The 22064-nt window shown below is 39.5% G+C and overlaps 1 protein-coding gene across 1 annotated transcript in view; it reads left to right on the top strand.

Annotated features, from left to right (window-relative positions):
- The window catches only part of neo1b (neogenin 1b), a 141011-nt gene that overhangs the window by 72758 nt on the left and 46189 nt on the right, over positions 1–22064 (top strand). The window contains 3 exon segments of the mRNA XM_082160627.1: positions 3715–3990; positions 5078–5228; positions 17338–17474. Coding sequence (XP_082016753.1) covers positions 3715–3990; positions 5078–5228; positions 17338–17474 — 564 coding nt within the window.

Raw genomic sequence — 22064 nt, 5'->3', positions numbered from 1 at the left:
TCGTCCACTTTCGACACTTCCAGAGGGAGTGAAAACTCATTCGACCAGATTGCTTTCGTAGTGTAAACGCTCATGTGATCGAATGTGTTCAAAAGACCGTCTTCTCTCCGTCTACTGATCTAATGAGTGACATTATGGGAAGAGCTCGAGCCAGACGGGATTTAAAGGGTTAGTTCACCCCAAAATGAAAATTATGTCATTAATGACTCACCCTCATGTCGTTCCAAGCCCGTAAGACCTCCGTTCATCTTCGGAACACAGTTTAAGATATTTTAGATTTAGTCCGAGAGCTTTCTGTCCCTCCATTGAAAACTGTCCATGTCCAGAAAGCTAATAAAGACATCATCAAAGTAGTCCAAGTGACATCAGCGGCTCAATCTTAAGTTTATAAAGCGACGAGAATACTTTTTGTGCGCAAAAAACGACAAAAATAACGACTTTATTCCACTATTCATTTCCTTCTCTCTGGGCCTCGAGTGAGTTCACGTAGTGTAATAGCGTAGCGCTTCTGTGTTGAACACACGCATCACACACGCATCACACACATGACCAGCGATGGCCAATAGTGAGCCTACGTGTGACGTACAACACAGATGCGCTACACAGTTATATTACGTGAAAAAACTCGAGGCCCAGATAGAAGGAAATGAATAGTGGAATAAAGTCGTTATTTTTGTTGTTTTTTGCGCACAAAAAGTATTCTTGTCGCTTTATAAACTTAAGATTGAGCCACTGATGTCACTTGGACTAACCCTTTAAACTCTATCGGTTGAAGACCCAAGTTTGATTTGAAGATGATAAACATACCAAGCACAATGTTCTCTCTCCATTCCTGATTTCTAACACACACTCACAGCGTTCGGCTGGTCTTGTGTCTGTCAGAGCAGAAACTAAAGCTGATGCTCTCCGCGTGTGTTTCCGTTGCCTCCGGACATGTTCATATGTAATTTGCACAAGCTTATTTCATCCATTAGATCGAAAGAACTGAAAAAGCCCATACATTTACTCACCCATAGACCCTCGCCTCGAAGAAATCAGGACAGAAGTGGTTGAAAGTGGACAAAAGACACGGATTAAAACACCAGGTGTGAACGGGAATGCGTCTCCCTCGTTTACTTGTGATCCGATCGACTAAAACGCATCCCAATACCAGGAGTAAACAGGGCCTGAAGTGTTTAAGGTGTTCTGAGTGGCTTTTCTGAAAGCTGAAGATACAAACTTAGTGTAATGAGTTTGATCAAACTGCTAACCCAAAGTTTAGTATTCTAGTCATGCTTGACTTCACAAACTTTTGTTAGAGTTTGTTTGGTCTTGTGTGTGAGTATGATTGAATGCATGTGTTTTTGTGTGTGTATTGGTAGAGTTTGTCAGTGTGTGTGTGTGATTTGTGCGTTTAAGATGGTGGCTTATTATGCTCAGACGCACACTCCAGACAGAGTATTTGTGTTTGTATAGTCTGAATGTATGTTTGCATATGTTAACTGCACGTTTACACATGGAGATTCTCTCTGACAGACTTCGTAAACTGTTTACACACAGAAGCTCTGCCCCCCAAATGCACATCGCTCTGGCCTTATTTGCCCAGCTTGAGTCCTGATGTAGTCGCACATCTTCAGTTTTCTGCTAGTGACGGCTAACCCGTGTCTTCAGGCCCGTTGCATCGAAGCTCTAAGATTTTGTCCTGTTAAAAGCGTGTGTGTGTGTGTATAGGTATGTCTCTGATTCGGGTCGTAGGCTGGGGCTAATTTACAGACCTGTCAGCACACACACACACACACACACACACACACACACCGCTCTAGTGCTTCTAGACCACATCAAGTCCTACATCAAGCAGGGCACATAAACAGGCCAGGAGAACATTAGGATGACAGAGACGCTCTCGGCTCACACACACTCGGCTGTTAGAGAGACTGCGGTCTGTACAGTGAATTAAGAAGATCTTCCACAAACTTCATACCGTGAGATTAAAGAGAGAAATAACAGTTTCACGTTCGTCTTCTTGATGAGTCTCTTAAGAATTCTCAGTGGTGATTCTGAACTGTTTATTTGTGTAATCTTTTGTTGTTGATTTATTTAGCGAGTTTCAAAGCAATTAATGGCACAAAGAGTTTTCTTTTTCCTTTTAAATGAAATGTTAAACATTTAGTGCTAAATGAGTATTTGTTGATTTGATTTTTGTTCGTTTGCAAAAAAAACGAAACCCTCGTCATTTAGAAAATAAAGTAAAAAAAGCAAAAATATCACAATTTGAAAGTCGTGTGTGTATTTATATGACTATGTATTTTTTTAACATTTAAATCACTTATAAACATTAATATTTAGCATTGAGTGTTTATTTGTCTGTTATTCTCTTTAAAAAAAAAAGTCTAAAACTTTTTGTCTGTGTGTATGCATGTGAATATACAGTGCTGTGCATAAGTTTAGGCACCCATGCTAAAGTTGACTAAAAAGAGGAATAAAAAAATCATCTTTTGGAAATTGAACTTAATGCCTCAATTAGGAAAAATCCCACCTTTAAGGACACCAATTTTCTTTGTGAATGAATAATGTATCGTAAATAAATTGGCATGGAGTACTTTCCATAAGATCATCTCTCAATGCAAATCAAACCAGCTATTAGGCTAATCTCTAGGTATGGTGAAGGCTATGTGATGATGTGGGGCTATTTTAATTCCAAAGGCCAAGGGAACTTTATCAGGATGCATAGTATCCTGGATCCATGAAGTAACTGGCCTTTAAAAATAAAAATCTGCCTGCCTCTATGGGAATTTAACATAGGGGTGTCCAGACTTATGCACCCTGTATTTTAAGGAAGAACATTTATTTATTTATTTATTTATTTATTTACGATACATTATTCATTCACAAAGAAAATTGGTGTCCTTAAAGGTTGGATTTTTCCTAATTTTTTTAATTAAGGCATTAAGTTCAATTTCCAAAAGATGATTTTTTTTATTCCTCTTTTTAGTCAACTTTAGCATGGGTGTCTAAACTTATGCATAGCACTGTGTGTGTGTGTGTGTGTGTGTGTGTGTGTGTGTGTGTGTGTGTGTGTATTTTGTAGTTTTAAAAATATAGGAATACATAAATGTTAATATTATTTAGGATTGGATGTTTTTTTTATTGAACATTGTGTTATGCAGGTTTGATTAGCGGTTTTCTAGTTTTGTTTTAATATGCAAATCCTTGCTTGAGTCATGAATATTAATGCAGTTTTCTTTCAGTTTTAACCTCACCTAATAAGCTTGAGGGTCAATGAATATAATTTTTCTTTTAACACTATTCGTTTCTTCCTTATTTTAGAGGTTTGAATAAATTGTGTTTAAATTAAATTAACAAGTTGGTGGGTTAAACAGATGATTGAAATTCGGATACAAATTCATTCCTCTACATTGAAATTTTCCTCTTTAATTAATTTGGACGCATTAATCAGAGTATTAATAAAACGAGTGGAATATGATAGCAAACAGACCCTCCGCTGTGCTGTTCAAACACGCTTAATGCCTGCTCGTCTCCTAAGTTTATTTGCTAATTGGTATGACGAGACCATTAGTGTTATTTACTTAATTTCTCCAGAGTTAGTAACGCATCTAATCTCCATCTGTAGCTCCTCAGGGTTCGTTGTTTGAATTGTTCTTGCTTCAATTTTTCACTGTAAAGATTAAATGAGCTTTACTGTAGTAATGTAACGCATCTCATCCGTTCTCGCAGGACTTCCGCGGTTCCTCAGCCAGCCGGAGGGCGTATCTGTGCGCATGGGCGGCTCTGAGATGCTGAGCTGTGAGGTGACGGAGGAGCTCGTCCCGTTCACACGCTGGGAGAGGGACGGTCGGCCCGTGGAACTGGACGCCAGAGTGATACAGCTTCCCAGTGGAGCTCTGGTCATCAGCAACGCCTCCCAGACCGACGCTGGACTCTACCGCTGCACCATAGATGCTCTGGGACCGCCAAAATCCACCGAGGAGGCTGAACTACAGGTGTCCGCAGGTACAGATGCCAGACAGGCAATGTGGTGTGATTATAACGGCCGGAGGATCTCAGACCAATTTCAGTTTCAGAGAGAATCCCACCAGCAAAAAAACAACAGTTTTTATAGAATAAGAGCATGGTGACTTAATACATTACATCATTTTCCTATAATATGATTGGTTCTTCATATGCATAATTCAGCAAACCCTTCAAATCAAACTCTGGATTTCTTGATTTCTTTGTTTAGTTTATGTATTTAGGTATCTGTCTAGTTTCATTTCCCCTTTTGTTATATTCGGACATGATTCACTAACACACACTGACTGACTTTGACCAAAGTGTTTGGAAACATTTAGGTTTCAAAAGCAAATGAATGCAAGAAAAATAAATGTTAGTTAAAATACAGTTTACTATTTATTTATTTTTAAATCCATCACACCGTCCATGACCACTCCCACCAGTCTGCTATGGATACGCTTACCAGTGTCAAATACCGGCTTGCTTTAGTTGGAAATAGTAAACTTTTAGTCATAATGGTGTCGACGTGTGTTGTTTTCCAGGTGCAGAGAGTAAACAAACAGTGATAGATCACAAAACCATGGCTAATTTTCCTAGGAGTGGTGTAACAGTCTTACAAAAGCAACAGAAAACAAGGTTCTCCATAAAATGTGCAGCGCACACAGATAAACGTTTGGGTTTTAATGTTCAAAATAAATTTCAGCCACTCTTAAGTTCATCAGCCTTAGGAAGGTCAAACAACACTGTTATTTGGGGTTTATTTAAACGAGTAACATTATGACTTCATAAGATCCGGAAAAATCGTGTTGTAGTCCAAACGAGCCGTTCGTTGTAGTTCTTGGAAAGTGGATTCTCTTAAATAAAATATCTCCCTTTGGAGTGGAGACTTTGAGCTTTATAATCTCTTTTATGCTCAAACAGCAACATTGTACACTTACACTAACAATAATAAATTATTAGTATTATGAAGTAAAACAATCATTAATATAGGCCTACTATTATTATTTTATTGATTGGTTGAATTGGGAATTTATTTAAAAGGTGTTTGTACAATCCCGTGTGCGTGTGTGTGTTTGTATCTTCGCAGATTCGGGTGTTGAAGAAAAACTAGAGACTCTCCAAGGCCCGGTTGCTGTTGTGAAGGTTGTCGGGGAGAGCGTGCTGTTGCCATGCGTCATGAAGGGATACCCGGTACCCGTGATCCGCTGGACGTTTAACGACCGGTCGATTGACGAAGGGTAAGTGCATCAGAACTGTGAATCTTTGCACTCCTCCACTGTCTGACTGACAGAACCCTTCAGATAAACGCAAATAAATGAAAAGTGTGTCATGTCGGCTCAGAGAATCTTTCATTTCCCTGTTGAATCCTTGGTTGTGTGTGAGAAATGCATACAGGTACACTAGAGCACTGCAGTCTCTCCTCCTCAGATCCAGCGTCGTTCAGTCACACTCTTCCTCGGTGTGGCTCGGCATACTAAAGCAAACTCACTGCGGATCAGCACACAAAAAGAATCCATTCAGTCGCTCTTAATCGCGCTATCGACTATTCAGCGTCTGTCCAAATTCCTCAGCGTAAAATATCCTTATTATCCGCCGGAGGCAATTACTGACGCCTGTGTGAATGGATATTATAGAGGCGTGCGGCGTTCCCACGTGGCCATTGTGTAATTTCGTATGTGCGCGGCATAGTTATGATGCTCTTAACTGGAACACGGCTTCATCTAAAGTCACGCACGCCTTTTACTGTAAATTGCTTTGAATAGTTTGCAGGATTGCTGGTATAGTCCTCTCTCCTCTGTTTTCCAGGGGAGGTTTGGCTGTTGTCATCGGGTGGACATGAATAATGTAGAAAGGACTGAATTGTCACGGCATGTAAATCGGCTGTCAGGGGTCCAGCGCTCTATCATTCATTATCACGCCCTGTGTGCTGGAATATTTACCCTGATGCGATTTCAGCGGTGGGGTTGGGAATGTTTGCATTGTGGACATGGACAAAAGCAATTACATGCTTTTTATTGCCACTTTGTCTCTTTTCATTTCTTAACCCGCTGTCTTTTACTCCCTAACACTAGGATTATCGTGTTCTCGCATAGATGCTGATAACCTGTATCCAAATGCACAACATTTTCAAGGTCAACAGCAGAGCTGACGGATGTCTGCAACATACAGCCGCTCAGATTAATAGCAATCTTGCCACTTAACATCACTATTAGTTTTGAGCTTCCTTAGTGTTAGGGGTTTGTTCAAATCTTTAACTCTAAATATTAAACTTTGCCATTTGTGCTACAGATATAAATGACACACTAAGCAATCTGACGCAAAAACAACATTAAAACGAGTGCAAAAATCCTTAGAACATTGGAGAGCATGTTGACCTTGGCCCTGTTTACTCCTGGTATTGAGATGTGTTTTAGTCGATCGGATCACGAGTAGACGAGGGAGACACATTCACACTTACACCTGGTGTTTTAATCCGTCTCTTTTGTCCACTTTCAACCACTTCTGTCCTGATTTCTTCAAGGTGAGGGTATATGGGTGAGTAAATGTATGGTCTTTTTCAGTTCTTTTGATCTAATGGACAAAATAAGCTTGTGTAATTTACATATGAACATGTCCGGAGGCAACGGAAACGCATTCGGAGAGAATCAGCTTTAGTTTCTGCTCTGACAGACACAAGACCAGCCGAACGCTGTGAGTGTGTGTTAGAAATCAGGAATGGTGAGAGAACATTGTGCTTGGTATGTTTTTTATCTTTTGGGTCTTCAGACGATGAAGTTTAAATCTCGTCTGGCTCGAGCTCTTCCCATAATGTCACTCATTAGATCAGTAGACGGAGAGAAGACGGTCTTCTGTGGCTGTTTGAACACATTCGATCACATGAGCGTTTACACTACGAAAGCAATCCGGTCGAATGTGTTTTCAACACCTCTGGAAGTGTCGAAAGTGGACGAGCTCAAAGCATTTTAGACAATGTTTACACCTGTATTTAGCGTCGTCCACTTGCGATCCGATCCACCAAAACACATCTTAATACCAGGAGTACAGCGCCTGTGTGTCTGCAACCGTAGTTATGATTAACTAACAAATGTTACGTGCTGTTATGTAGACCCAAACATTATAATTGCTAAATGAACACAATACAACAAGACGAAGGCGTCAGGCTAACATGACATTAAAGGACAAGTTCGGTATTTTACACTTAAAGCCCTGTTTACAGATCGTTTCTGATGAAATAGAACGGTTAAGATTAAAATTTGGACACATGCTGCTGTCCCGAGAATTTTAGGTTTCTTTCGCTTCTCCCCCCCACCTACAGAATGGCTGCATATGTGCACTGGAACAATCCTTCCAAAAAACGCATTAAACTTTCGTTTACAAAGACGTGAAACTCACCGAGTGGTCAGGGGTGTTCACTGATATGCTCACACAAAAATCGCTGCAAAAGACGCTTTCCAACAGGTTTTATCGTAGTTTTTGTCAAAAAAAATAAAATAAACTTGGACAAAAACTACGATAAAACCTGTTGGAAAGCGTCTTTTGCAGCGATTTTTGTGTGAGCATATCAGTGAACACCCCTGACCACTCGGTGAGTTTCACGTCTTCGATTTCATCAGAAACGATCTGTAAACAGGGCTTTAAGTGTAAAATACCGAACTTGTCCTTTAAAGAGTTTCCGTTGTTTAAAAACCTGTATTATTGAGTTAATAAACCAACAAACCAACACGCTCACCTGTGAAAGGTTATCCCATTACTTCAGAAATTTAAATCTCAGCCATTAAAGTTTTTCATCATCCAATATTTAATTTAATTTCAGCTTGATTTCAGTTAATGAAAACATCGTCTCAGTTTTAATTGAGAATAATAACACCGATGCCCTGACAGTGACCCACCACAGGGAGTTTTACACAGTGGTTTCAAATCTAGTTTTCATATTCCTTTTTCCTGAAGAAAACAAAACACTGACCTTGACAGATCCTAATCAGATTGGAGTATTTTGCAGGTATTGTATGTAAGATCACGTTAGGAAAAAAGCCTCTAGATTTGCCAATGGGTGACAAACGCTCGGCCTCTTTTCTGACTGTTGCTGCCCTAATAAGATTGGGGATACAGCTCAATCCCTGCTGCGGCCCATGCAAAATTAATGATGTTTCTCTTTCTTTTATACATTTTATTTTGGAATGCAATTTGGGAATTGTAGAGGGAAAGTGGTTTGAGATAAGGGGGAATGAAAGTGAATGTATGGATGTACACTGCGAAAAAATGCTTTTCTTACTTAGTATTTGTGTCTAGTTTCCAGTCCAAATATCAAACATTTTCTTAAATCAAGATGCGTTTACTAAAGTAGTAAAATTACATTCGATTTTAAGTCTTGTTTTCTGGAAAAATAAATAAAATTAAGTGAGTTTTTCCTTAAAACAAGCAAAATTATCTGCCAATGGGGAAAGAAAAATAATCTTGTTTCTGTTTGAATTAAGATAATTTTTCTAACCCCATTGGCAAATAATATACCCTTTTTTAAGCATCAAATCACTTAATTTGTATTAATTCCCCCAGAAAACAGGACAAAATATCTTATGTCATTTTACTCGCCTAGTAAATCCATCTTGATTTAAGAATTTTTTTATATTTAAACTGGAAACAAGACAAAAATACTAAGTAAGAGTAATGGTCCTGGATGCGAGGATTTGTGCAGCATCGTTTCGTGTCTGGAGGGTTTTAATGAAGAGCGTGGCAGTGGTGCATTAAAATGCTGTGTTCGTGAGCAGCTGATTAGTGATTGGACCGGAGCCATCGTCTTCATCGGATTTTCATTGAGATTCTGCTCTGTTCTGCTGCTGTCTGTTGTAATGCATCCTCGCCGTTTGGATCCCGCCCACTGTAATTTGAAACAATGCTTTCCATAAAGATTGAATTGATGGTATCAGCGATCTGAGCAGACTAATCATGACCTGTTTAAGGCGCTAACTACCCCCTTCAGCTCGTGTGCTGTGTCTCTCCGATGAGGCTTGATGTCAGTTTGCGCTGTCGATTGAAAGCGGCTAAATGTCTAATTGCGGTTCTTTGCCGGTTGTCTGTGCAGGACTGATGATTGCTGACAGACTCTATTTACGGCGTAATTGCTTCTCTCATGGTCTTCGGGCGATGTAATGTATTCCTGATGCTGGATACATTCTAATAATGTCATATTACCCACAATGCCCAGTCCCTCAGAGGGGCAGACAGAGTCTATCATGGCTCAGACAACATCTTTACTGTGTGTGTGTGTGTGTGTGTGTGTGTGTGTGTGTGTGTGTGTGTGTGTGTGTGTGTGTGTGTGTGTGTGTGTGTGTGTGTGTGTGTGTGTGTGTGTGTGTGTGTGTGTGTGTGTGTGTGTGTGTGTGTGTGTGTGTGATCCAAATCTCCCCTTCAGAGTTTCATTTTTTTCCCCTGTGGAGTTTTAGTGCTTACTCTGGTAAAAAGCCCCATTGTGAGTGAAAATGGACTTGATTACTCTTCCTCTCATAGGAGATCTGGTTTAGAGTTTGATCGAAATTATTTTAAAGGAATATATATAAAAAAGAAAATGTGTTTCAGACCAAGCATTAATATAGGATATTTGCATGGCTATTATAGTTATATAATAGCTTTGTGTAACAGACAGATCAACATTTAGGTTGTGATTCACTAACAAATGTCATGTTTTTTTGTTTTTAACATTATAGGTCCGTATTATTATATCACTGATATTGTCTATTTAATTATGCATTTCTTCTATTTTTACATTTAATGTTCCTAAATAATAAAAAAAACACAGTTAAAAGTAATGTTTAGCAAATCTCAAAATGAATATCTATTTTTCATACTGTACATCATACACAGCGTTCCAAATTATTATGCAAATTGGAATTAAGTGTCATAAACATTTGAATATTTTGTTTTTTTACTCAAACTCATGGATGGTATTGTGTCTCCGGGCTCTTTGGATCACTGACATCAATCTCAGACACCTGTGATAATTAGTTTTGCCAGGTGAGCCCAATTAAAGGAGAACCACTTAAGAAGGATGTTCCACGTTATTAAGCAAGCCACAGGTTTCAAGCAATACGGGAAAGAAAAAAAAAAGATCTCTCTGCTGCGGAAAAGCATCAAATAGTGCAATGCCTTGGACAAGGTATGAAAACATTAGTTATTTAAGCGTGATCATTGGACTGTGAAGAGATTTGTGTCTGATTCAGAGCACAGGCGGGTTCGTGCAGATAAAGGCATAATGAGGAAGGTTACTGCCAGACAAATTCATCAGATTAAAAGAGCAGCTGCTAAAATGCCATAACAAATCAGCAAACAGGTATCTGAAGCTGCTGGTGCCTCTGGAGTTCGCGAACCTCAAGGTGTGGGATCCTTGCAGTTGTGCATAAACCTACTATTCGGCCACTCTGAACCAATGCTCACAAGCAGAAACGCTTGCACTGGGCCCAGAAATACATGAAGACTCATTTTCAAACAGTCTTGTTTACTGATGGTCCAGATGGATGGAGTAGTGGATGGTTGGTGGATGGTCTAGATGGATGGAGTAGTGGATGGTCCAGATGGATGGAGTAGTGGATGGTTGGTGGATGGCCCAGATGGATGGAGTAGTGGATGGTCCAGATGGATGGAGTAGTGGATGGTTGGTGGATGGTCCAGATGGATGGAGTAGTGGATGGTGTGGATGGTCCAGATGGATGGAGTAGTGGATGGTGTGGATGGTTGGTGGATGGTCCAGATGGATGGGAGTAGTGGATGGTTGGTGGATGGCCCAGATGGATGGAGTAGCTGGATGGTCCAGATGGATGGAGTAGTGGATGGTTGGTGGATGGTCCAGATGGATGGAGTAGTGGATGGTGTGGATGGTTGGTGGATGGTCCAGATGGATGGAGTAGTGGATGGTGTGGATGGTTGGTGGATGGTCCAGATGGATGGGAGTAGTGGATGGTTGGTGGATGGCCCAGATGGATGGAGTAGCTGGATGGTCCAGATGGATGGAGTAGTGGATGGTTGGTGGATGGTCCAGATTGATGGAGTAGTGGATGGTTGGTGGATGGTCCAGATGGATGGAGTAGTGGATGGTCCAGATGGATGGAGTAGTGGATGGTGTGGATGGTTGGTGGATGGTCCAGATGGATGGAGTAGTGGATGGTTGGTGGATGGCCCAGATGGATGGAGTAGTGGATGGTTGGTGGATGGTCCAGATGGATGGAGTAGTGGATGGTTGGTGGATGGTCCAGATGGATGGAGTAGTGGATGGTTGGTGGATGGTCCAGATGGATGGAGTAGTGGATGGTTGGTGGATGGTCCAGATGGATGGAGTAGTGGATGGTTGGTGGATGGTCCAGATTGATGGAGTAGTGGATGGTTGGTGGATGGTCCAGATGGATGGAGTAGTGGATGGTCCAGATGGATGGAGTAGTGGATGGTGTGGATGGTTGGTGGATGGTCCAGATGGATGGAGTAGTGGATGGTTGGTGGATGGCCCAGATGGATGGAGTAGTGGATGGTTGGTGGATGGTCCAGATGGATGGAGTAGTGGATGGTTGGTGGATGGTCCAGATGGATGGAGTAGTGGATGGTTGGTGGATGGCCACCATGTCCCAATAGGGCTGTGACGTCAGCAAGGAGGGGGCGGAGTCGTGTTTCGGTTCGGAATCATTGGGAGAGAGCTGGTAGGACCCCTTTAGGGTCCCTGAAGATGTGAATATGACCTCGGCAAAGTACACAGAGTTTCTGACTGACCACTTTCTTCCATGGTACAAAAAGAAGAACCATGCCTTCCGTAGCAAAATCATCTTCATGCACGACAATGCACCGTCTCATGCTGCAAAGAATACCTCTGTGTCATTGGCTGCTATGGGCATAACAGGAGAGACACTCATGGTCAGCCCTGTTGAGAACCTTTGGAGAGTCCTCAAGCAAACGATCTATGAGGGTGGGAGGCAGTTCGCATCAAAACAGCAGCTCTGGGAGGAAGAAATTCAAGCAGAAACTCTCCATAAACTCACAAGTTCAATGGATGCAAGAATTGTGAAGGTGATATCAGAGAAGGGGTGATATGTTAACATGTAACTTGCCCTGTTAAGATGTGTTTGATTTGAAGTAGCTTTTGATTTCAGTGAATATGACCTCCCAATGCTGCAAATTCAACATCCTTTACAACCTATAAAATGTTTTCAAACTCTGGTGTGCATAATAATTTGGAACAGTGCATTTTTACTTTTTTATTTTTGAAAAAAATAGTTTTCGTTTGCTGGTTTGTTCAATGAAATTCGACTTATACCCTAACGGTTGGTGGCTTGAAAATGATACTGACTGTCATTTGCATCGACTATTTAGGAAAATCAGTGTAAAATATCATTTGCATAATAATTTTGAATGCGGCGTAATGTTGTGATGCATACATTTACTTGAATTTATTTTATTGTTGTATTGATTTAATTTTAATATATTGTTTATTTAAATTTAACACATATTTTATATAATTGTATGACTTTAATATAACTTTTTTTTGTTTAATTTTATATATGTTTTTATTTAAATATTACCCATTTAGAGGTCACTATAAACTGTGGTGTGAAAATTCGTACAAATATTTTTTTTCTATGTAAAAAATAATTAAATAAAGAGCAGTATGAAATGAGGGGAGAGTAAATAATGGCATTTTTTTGTTATTGCGTGAACTAAGCTTGAAAGATAGAAGGATGCCAAGAATGAAGACTAAGAGCTCATCATCTTGAAACTGTGTGTGTTTAGAGGCTTTAAGATTCCAGTATGGAGAACCAGTGTTGAATAAGTCACATTCTTCGCCCTCCTCCATTGTTTGCTTCTCTGGCATGTTGTTGTAACTCCTAATCTGAAGGTTGTCGAATGGCTCGCAGGAACTGAGAAAACAAATCACCTCCTTATCAGCTCAGGTGCTCATTCATTACACACCACGCATAAACACTCATTCAGAGCCCAGTTCCTCAAGCCATTTCTGTCCAGTCTTTTTAAGAGAGGTCAGATAAACGGTTCGAGCGCCGTTGCACTGATCTGAGGCCAGTTTCTCTGTGCGTTTAATCATTTAAAGAGTGTCTGGATATGAACAGAAAGCTGGTGGTAGATCAGTGACAGAAGTAGACTAGGGCTAACAATATATCGAAATATTGCAAATGTATGTATCGCGATATGCATAAGACTCTGACTATCTTAAGTAGGACTACACTGCAATGCATTCTGGGTAAAATAAGACACTTTTCAAAACAAAAAACATGGCGGATCGAGTAAGCGCATTCAGCCGCTCAGTGCCGTTTACCTCAGCGGAAAATATGTGTTTGTTGGAGGAATATAACAGTTACAAGGACATTTTACTTGGGAAATTTAGCAGAGAATGTAGTAACAAGAAGAAATGTTTAAATTATGAGCCATTTTCCCTTTTCTTTTGGCTGTTTGTAACGTAACTGATTGTTACTGCTGGTTGCCACGGTAACATAGAGTCTTAGACCTAAGTTAGCCTGGGGGTAAGGTGTCTAATTTTTTTGGTCTAAATTAAGTCAGTCTTTATTTTTGTGAAACAGTCTAAATTGCATTAAATTAGTCTATGAGCAAATTTTAGACTTGTCTAACACTATAGACCGCTCTAAAATAGCTTTGTGAAACCGGCCCCAGAACCCTGTGGTTTACACTGATGTTAAAATAACACTTCTTATGCTATAGTAAAACACTGTTGTTCACTTCCAGAAGTTGTAGGGATGTTTTCTAGTCACAAAAAGAGTGTGAAACACATGTAGGTTACATAATTTTAAATATATTTTAACGCTAATTTAAGTTTATTTTACACACTTTAAGCATATTGAACGTCACATTATTTAATGAGTTATCACATTTTTCTTCAATGTCGTGCAGCCCTAAAGTAGACTCAGATCATCTTGTGTCTTATCTCGCGTTTAAATCACACCATGTCTCGGGATTAGAGCCGGAATGCTGTTTAGTGCTTCAGAGAAAGCCAGCGGATCATGGAGGAATTCCTCGGATGAATGAGGATCACTTGCTTCACTGACAAGAACACCTTTTGTCCTCGCTGACGTGGATCAAACCAGCCGGAGACTGAGCAGTTTTGCGTATTCCAGTCGGGACGCGCGTAAGATGGATGTTTGTGTTGATGACAGATACTCGACCTCCTCTCAACACAAACATCAGGCTGGAGTATTTGCAAGGGGGAATTTATAATGACAAGTATATTGTTAATCCAGTCAGGCGTCGCACACAAGCGCACGTTCAGCAAAAGCCAGCCGCTCCGTCTGAGGCGTCCAGCGTTGGATGAATGGCCGTACATTTTCAACAAGCACTCCCTCTTTGTGCAATACTTTTAAGTGGTTTGTTTTTTCAGTAGTAATATCATACATTCTTCTTCAGTATCTCGCCTTATGTTTATATTTATGACATACGACTGCCTGGAAGTGTTTGCATGCGTTTTAAACATTTAGAGTAAATTGATTTTGTTTTTAAAGGGATATTTCACCGCTGGAAAGATGAATGTGTATTTAAATCGGGTCATTTATGTAGTAGAAATGTGAAGTTGGTGCCTTCTAGACTGAAAAAAGCCAGAAAATGTATTTTTGGCTCATGTGGATGAAAGACTACATTTCCCAGAATGCACTTGCTTCGCTGCCCTACGAGGACACTCCCAAGCCACGCCCCTCGGTTACAGAGGGCAGTATCGGGAGAAATGATACAGCTAGGCTACTAGTCGACTCGAAACTGAAAAGACGGCGTTTTATCATGAGATCCCCCTATGGGCGGGTTGAAGACATGTGGGACGAGCTCCTCCTATTGGCTGTAGTCTCTCGCCTCTGGACAGAAGAGCCTCTGATGAGCTAAATGACCATTTTTGTGTCATCGGAGTTTTTTTCCCAGACACACAATACAGAAATCTCTCGTCTCAGGGGGACATGAGGGAGGGAAGCACGGTCATTCCAAAATACTACCGGGTTTCTACTGATATAAAGCTTAATGCTAATCGGTGAAGTATCCCTTTAATGGTTGATCGGCATTAGCAAACAACAGTACATTTAAACAGGCCTTTGAACTGGGGAATTCTGGGAAATGGAGGATGATAAATCCTAAAGCGGTACTGCTAAAATAAGAGTTCTTAAGAGATGTGTTGATGTTCATTCAGATGTTCTCGAAAATAACCTTTTAGAGAATAACATTTGATTGAAATTATGTCTTGTAACAACCAGGATTTAAAGATTTAGCCGTCTAGCTTTAGCTTCAGATGTCATCAAGTTTGTGGTTTTGTCAAGTCACCCTTATTTATACAGCGCTTTATACAATACAGATTGTTTCAAAGCAGCTTTACTGAGAAAATAATGCAACAAAGTTTGTTTCTAGAAGAAAACACAATCACAGTCACAGCTTAAGGAAGTTCAGTGATGTTTTATTTTTGTTTTTAAAAAGTTATTAATTTAGTTCATTTATATATATATAGCCGCTCTGGAGTAAACCGTGATGTCATCGTCCAGCTCAGTTCAGTTCTTGTATAATGGTGGCAATGCAGATCAATAATATTGTTGAATATTAAATTAAATTTGTGACCTCAGATCTTTAAAAAGATATATTTATTACTTAATGGGCACTTATTACCCATTTTAAATATGAATGAGTAGGATCTTACGGTGGTTTAAAGGTATAGTTCACACAAAAAAGATTGTTTGATAATGTTTTTCCGCACATGCATGATGTTATTTTTCTGACTAATCAAAACTCTTTTCCATAAAATGACAAAAATGGTTTGTAGTTCCCATGTTCATTACCAAATCTGCATAAAAGTTCTCATTTTTGTCGGGTTTGTGGTGACATGAGTAAATAATGTCAGAATATGCTGAACTGTTCTTTTAAAAACAAACTTTTTACCCATCATGCTCTGTTACCCTCCTCCATTCTGGAGTTTTAATGTCGTGCTAAAAGACAATTAATGAGGCTCTTTGTACTTTTATAGACTCGTCTTGTTTTTAATTTCGTTTTTAATTATCCGGCCTTCGACGCCGCCTCCTCGGGTCTCTCGGGGTCTTCCCGTAGCGTTCACGGTCGCAGCATCATCAGACTTCTGTCATATCATGCGTTTAACGAATCTCTCATTGGGTTCGGGACCTCGTTTCTCAGAGCGGCGTCTGCTGTCTCACCGCAGACTAACAGAGGCTGGGGATGATAAATATATCACCGCTGGAGTCATCAGGTGCTTCGAGAACGGAACGCAAGTTATGAAACGTTTGGCTAACGTTATGTAAAGGTTGTCAAAATGTTCTTAATTGTTTATGGATCCTTATGATGTTGTTAGACGTTCTCACAATGTTTAAAGAAAACATGTTTGTTTTGCAAATTTATGCAACAGTTCACATTTGCATTTTACATTGCATTCATGCAACAATTTACCGATCAAAAGTAGACTCTTCTGCTCACCAAGGCTGCATTTATTTGATCAAAAATACAGTAATATTGTGAAATATTATTACAATTTCAAATAACTGTTTTCTATTTGAATGCATTTTAAAATGTAATTTATTCCTGTGATCAAAGCTGTATTTTCAGCATCATTACTCCAGTCTTCAGTGTCACATGATCATTCAGAAATCATTCTAATATGCTGATTTGCCGCTCAAGAAACATTTCTTATTTTCGATCAATTTAACAACAAAATTCATTTAAAAAAAACATGCATACCCCAAACTTTTGAACAGGAAGTGTGTGTTATTTGAAATTGCTGCATTGGCACAATATCTAGAAGAATACCACCAGTTCCTGCTCCTAAATGAAGGCCGTTGTCGTTGTCACTTTGAGCTGTAGTTCGACACTCGGATGTCTTGGAAGAAACTTCTTGACGAGTGAGCTGGTGGATTTTGTCATGTGAAAGTGGGAAGGCATCGTTCCTGGATGGTTTACTCTCCATTCTCAGTCAAACTCACTATTCAGTGGGGTTTTCGTATATTAAAGTGACATGCAGGAGGTCTGACTCTTCATCCTTCCTCTTTTCTCTTCACTTTCTCTCCTCTTTCCTTTCTTACATTAACTCGCTTCTCTTCTGTCTCATCCCTGCCTCTGAATCATTGCGAAGGAACCAGGAACACTTAAAGTTTGTTTTTCCTCTAGAAATCCCACTACAGGAAAGTTGCTTTCAATGCAGTCAAGCCATAAAGGAAAAGCCACAGGAAATGAAATCCATACTGTATCCTGTTTTTAATTCCATCTCTGTTCAGCATGACTGTGCCAGGCTCGAGATTCCTGAGAACTAATACGTTTCCTGAAAGGAAAAGGCATCTCAACACATCCTCATCTCCTTGTATATCTCTTTTGTTCCAGTCATGAGCGTTTCGCTGTGATTGGCGGGGGGAGCCTGCAGATCGTCAACCTTACAGAAGAGGATGCTGGGATATACGTCTGCCAGACGGACAGTGGCAACATGACCAGCGAGATCCAGGCGGAGCTCACGGTGCACGGTACGTGTCAAGAACAACTTCACGAAAACACATTAATCTCTTAGATGAATTGATTCCCCAAACCTGCTGAGAATCATCATGAGTTGTGAATGATTCAGTTCAGCGTTAAACATCCCCGTATGTAATTATGTGCAACATTGTTAATGCTTTTGAAGCGCAGACGTGTCTAGACAGCGTTTTCCTCTGCGGAGAAGGAACTTCAAAGCGTTGTTTTGTTTTTATTTATTTATTTTTTATGTTTTCTTTTTTTGTATTTTTATCTCTTGGCTGATCATCAGTTTAATTTTTCGGAGAGTCAATCTTTTGCATTGAATCTTAAAAGTGTCTGCTCTCGATATGTGATTGCATGCACAACTCAAACTCACAGCCATCATTTTGACAGGACGTGGTCACCTGACCAACCACAGTGGGGGTTTTTTTCTTCTTTTTTATGTGACGCAAGTAAATGGGAAGCAGATGATGCCACAATAATAGCCTGACATGCAACACAGTGGTAGTTCATTCAAAAAGCGCTGCAGAAATCTTCATGTATTCAGAAAAAGTTCAGAGAAAAAGCTTTAGGTGATATATTTTCACAAAGTTTCAAGTGCTATACTTCTTTTTTTTTTTATATATTTCTTCACACTAAAATCTGTCAAGCTACCGAAACATGTTGTTACTGTAAGTTAGTAGTGTTCAGTTAGTTCCTTCCCAACACTGGTTTGAATAACATGGATGGTAGAGGCAAAAAGCGACAGTATTTTATAACACAACCCGGGCTTGACTTGAACTTTTTTGTTCACCAGCCGCTGTGGCTCGTGGTTTTCCAAAGTTACAAGCCACTCAGCATTTTCACTGGCCACAATTTTGACATCAATACCATAGGGAAAAACTGCTAAATAGATATTTTAAATATTATCTCATAATTTGGCAGCAGGTTTATTAGGCTGCTGTCACTTTAAGAGCTGATGCACTGATCCATTATACTGTTACACATGCGTTTTCTTTCTCAACGGTTTACGTTCACTTAAAACAAAACTGACTGTGTTTACGTGAAAACTCGCCAAGACTGGCATTTTGACATTATTTTGTGTGTATTTAAATGTGTAAGTGCAATAAGCAGCAAAAAAGGACTCAGTTTATTACTGAGAGTTGGCTTTATGTGCCGCACTTTGGATGTGAACACAAAATCTGCGGGAATGAGTAAAATTATGCGCAATATGCGCAATCCCACGCTGAAATTTAAGCCCTTTAACACCAACAATATTCATCCGGAGCAAATGAAACGAGTGAGTGAGGAGAGGCGGGTTTGTGTGTCACTCGCTGTCGGAGAGAGAGAGAAAGAGTTGCTGATATTGTGTATCAATTCTGCGGGAAATGAGTATTGGAAGCGTTTCAGATTTTTCAGAATCGATATGTATAAAAAAAAATCTATATTTTTGACAACAATGAATCGATTGCACTCAGTTTATTATTTCAGATGCCTTTATAAAAGACTACAATTGAAAAATGTATATATTATACATAAAATTCAACCCGCCAAAGTGGCTAGTAGGAGTGACGGCGTTACACGCCACTGAAGTACACACACATTTGGGGTGTTGGTGGGTTTTAATGTCAAACCCTGAACACAACTCTCTATTCCATGTTCATAAATTAAGAAGGTGAGAGCACATTCAGGAAGGTTTTCTATTCACACCTAGAACAAAACTACAGTTGATCCCTAAGAAACAAACCCTAGATCTTGGTGTTATTTCACATATGTAAAGCAGAATATTCGCTGTATAATCCAATGTAGTGCTGCAAACAAAACTCTAAATATTGTTTAAAAAATGAATGCCCAAACTTTGCAAATCCAGCGACTAATTACGTTAAAAAGCATTTTTCTCAATTCTGATTCGCAGTCCCTGCAGTTTAATCATGTTACTGCTCACATTACACATAATTTAACAATTTCTCCAAGGAAAAATGGCTGATAAAAAGATTTGCAGAGACACAAATCGTTACAGCCCACAAGAATAATAACTTAGTTAGTTTTCACTATTTTATGACCACCTTTTTTTTCAGCGAAAATCAACGTTTATGGAAATCTCTTATTCTTTTCTATGGGATATTCTGTAAATGACCAAAATAACCTAAGGCGGAAGATGTTCAATTGCTGCTTCTTGAACCTTTATAAACTGTTTCCTGGCAAACTGATAAAAACTGACTCACGGAAGTCAGATCGGAGCTTGAGGTTGTGAGAAAAGTCAAGTCAAGGTCAAGTCAAGTCAAGGTCAAGTCAAGTCAAGTCAAGTCAGGTCAGGTCAGGTCAGGTCAGGTCAGGTCAAGGTCAAGGTCAAGGTCAAGGTCAAGGTCAAGTCAAGTCAAGTCAAAAGTCATTCTATTTCTATAGCACAATTTATACAGCCAAAGCTGACCAACGTGCTTTACAAAACATCATAAAACAAGAACACGTCAGACATGGGGAAGAGACATGTAGAAAAGTAGAAAATTAAAAACAGACAACATTCGTAAAATACATACCTAAAAAAAAACAAAAAAACATTGTGACCATGATTATTAAAAGCAAGTGAGTAAAAGTAGATTTTCAGCCGTGACTTGGAAATTGACACATCAGGTGCAGATCTAACCTGAAATGGCAAACTATTCAATAATTTATGGCCTGCAATAGCAAAGGCACGAGGACCTGAATCGTGGGATAGATAAAAAGTTTCTGTGTCCCTGATCTAAGACCTCTGGAAGGATTGTATTGCACTGAAAGCTCAGAGAGATAGGGGGGGAGCTAGGTTATTTAAGCACTTGTAAACAAATAGAAGAAATTTATCATCAACCCTAATGCCAACCGATTGGCGTAGACGGTCTGAAGCTGAGGCTATCTTTGATCTGACTCTGGAAATTGAGCCATATCATAATTGGATTTTCTAATGAGGTTTATTTTGTCTTGTGAGACAAAAGAGATGCGAGAGATTTGAGATGCAGTATAACATCAAGAGTGAAGTAAGATAAAGCCGTCAGCAGTGGGGTGTGTGTGTTCGTGATCTCTTCACCTCCCCGATCCGAGCTGTTGTTTTCACTCCCTCCTGCTGATCTGAGCCGGGATAGATGCGGTCGGCCCATCCAGACACATTCTGCTGTTTTTTCCATTAGCTTGATTCGCCTCTTTCACTGGTATTGACGCACGTATGGGAAGGTTTGCGACTGAGCTCAGGAAGTTTAATCTCCCGTGGGAAGTCGTGAAATCTGATTTCGGTTCTGATGGGTAAAAATAACACACTTTGTGTCAGACGGAAACACACACACACACACACACCTCGGGAGGACGGCGTTTAGGTGTGTAAAGTTGCATGTTTTGAAGGTTCCTGTACGTGTGTGCAACCGCATAAACGACCTACTAAAGGATTTTTGGGGTTAAAAATGTGTTATTGGTGGTGCATCTTTTCTAGGTGAATGAACTTCCAGTTTTCTGTGGAAATCGACAGCATGTCACAGATGCTGTGTACAGATCTTAACTCACTTGGTTCATATTTTTAGCCTTCTTTCATGCGTGCTTGTGCTATTTTCATAATTTATGCTGTACTTTCAATGCCAATGATTTTTTTTTTTTTTTTTTTCTTCCAAGAGATATTTCTTGTGTTTGAGTCATTATCCATCTATCTTTTGCAAGGCTTTGGCTGTGACTTTGGACGAATAAATAACACTGTGGTGTTTTTAAGAGCTTTTCTCGGAGATAAGAGCTGCGCCAGAGTTATGGAGTGAACGTTTCTTCCTATCTCTGCTGCGAAACCCGTGTTGGGGTTATTAAATACTGACATTTTAATCTCTTAATAACTGCATGTGAAGTGACTCATAACTCTTGTGGCGCGCGGTTATTTTAAAAGCCGAGGTTCACATGCTGAGATTTTCCCCGGATTCCCTCTCAGATTAGCAGGATTGTAGAGAGCCGTGTGAAACGTTGTTAATACTGGCTTGGGTTACACTTTAAAAGTTACTCATAAAAGGAAAGGATGTGCTGGAATATAGGCTGTGTGTTCTCTGACGATCTGTAAGCGTATTACTTTCACAGTCATGCATACTTCAGTCCTGCATATTTAAGTATTTATTTACTTTATTGATTTTTTTTTAATACTTTGTCTTCCAATTAAATACAATTCTCATCACATTCTCTCTATATTACATTTGCAGTATTTTTTTTAAAAAATCTCTCCACCTATATTAATAAACTTACATTTATGTATATACTGTAAATTAATTATATATTCTACTATTATTATTATTTTATATAAATTAAGTTTTGAGTAAAAAAAAAAAAATTCATAAGAATTGTTATATTTTTTAAAGTCACTTAGACTGCATTTATTTGATACAGTAAAAACAGTAATATTGTGATATATATTTACAATTTAAAATAGCTGTTTTCTATGTGAATATATTGTTCAAATGTAATTTATTCCTGCGATTTAAAGCTGAATTTTCAGCATCATTACTCCAGTCTTCAGTGTCACATGATCATTCAGAAATCATTCTGATTGGATGATTTGCTGCTCAAGAAACAGTTCCTTAAGTCATGTTTGGGGTCGCATGTCACCCGTTTCTTTACCCTCTCGAAAT

This window comes from Leuciscus leuciscus (assembly GCF_965113295.1).
Source record: "Leuciscus leuciscus genome assembly, chromosome: 25".
In the NCBI taxonomy this organism is placed as follows: Eukaryota; Metazoa; Chordata; class Actinopteri; order Cypriniformes; family Leuciscidae; genus Leuciscus; species Leuciscus leuciscus.
The sequence above is the reverse complement of the archived record's forward strand: the minus strand, read 5'-3'. Positions and strand labels throughout refer to the sequence as shown.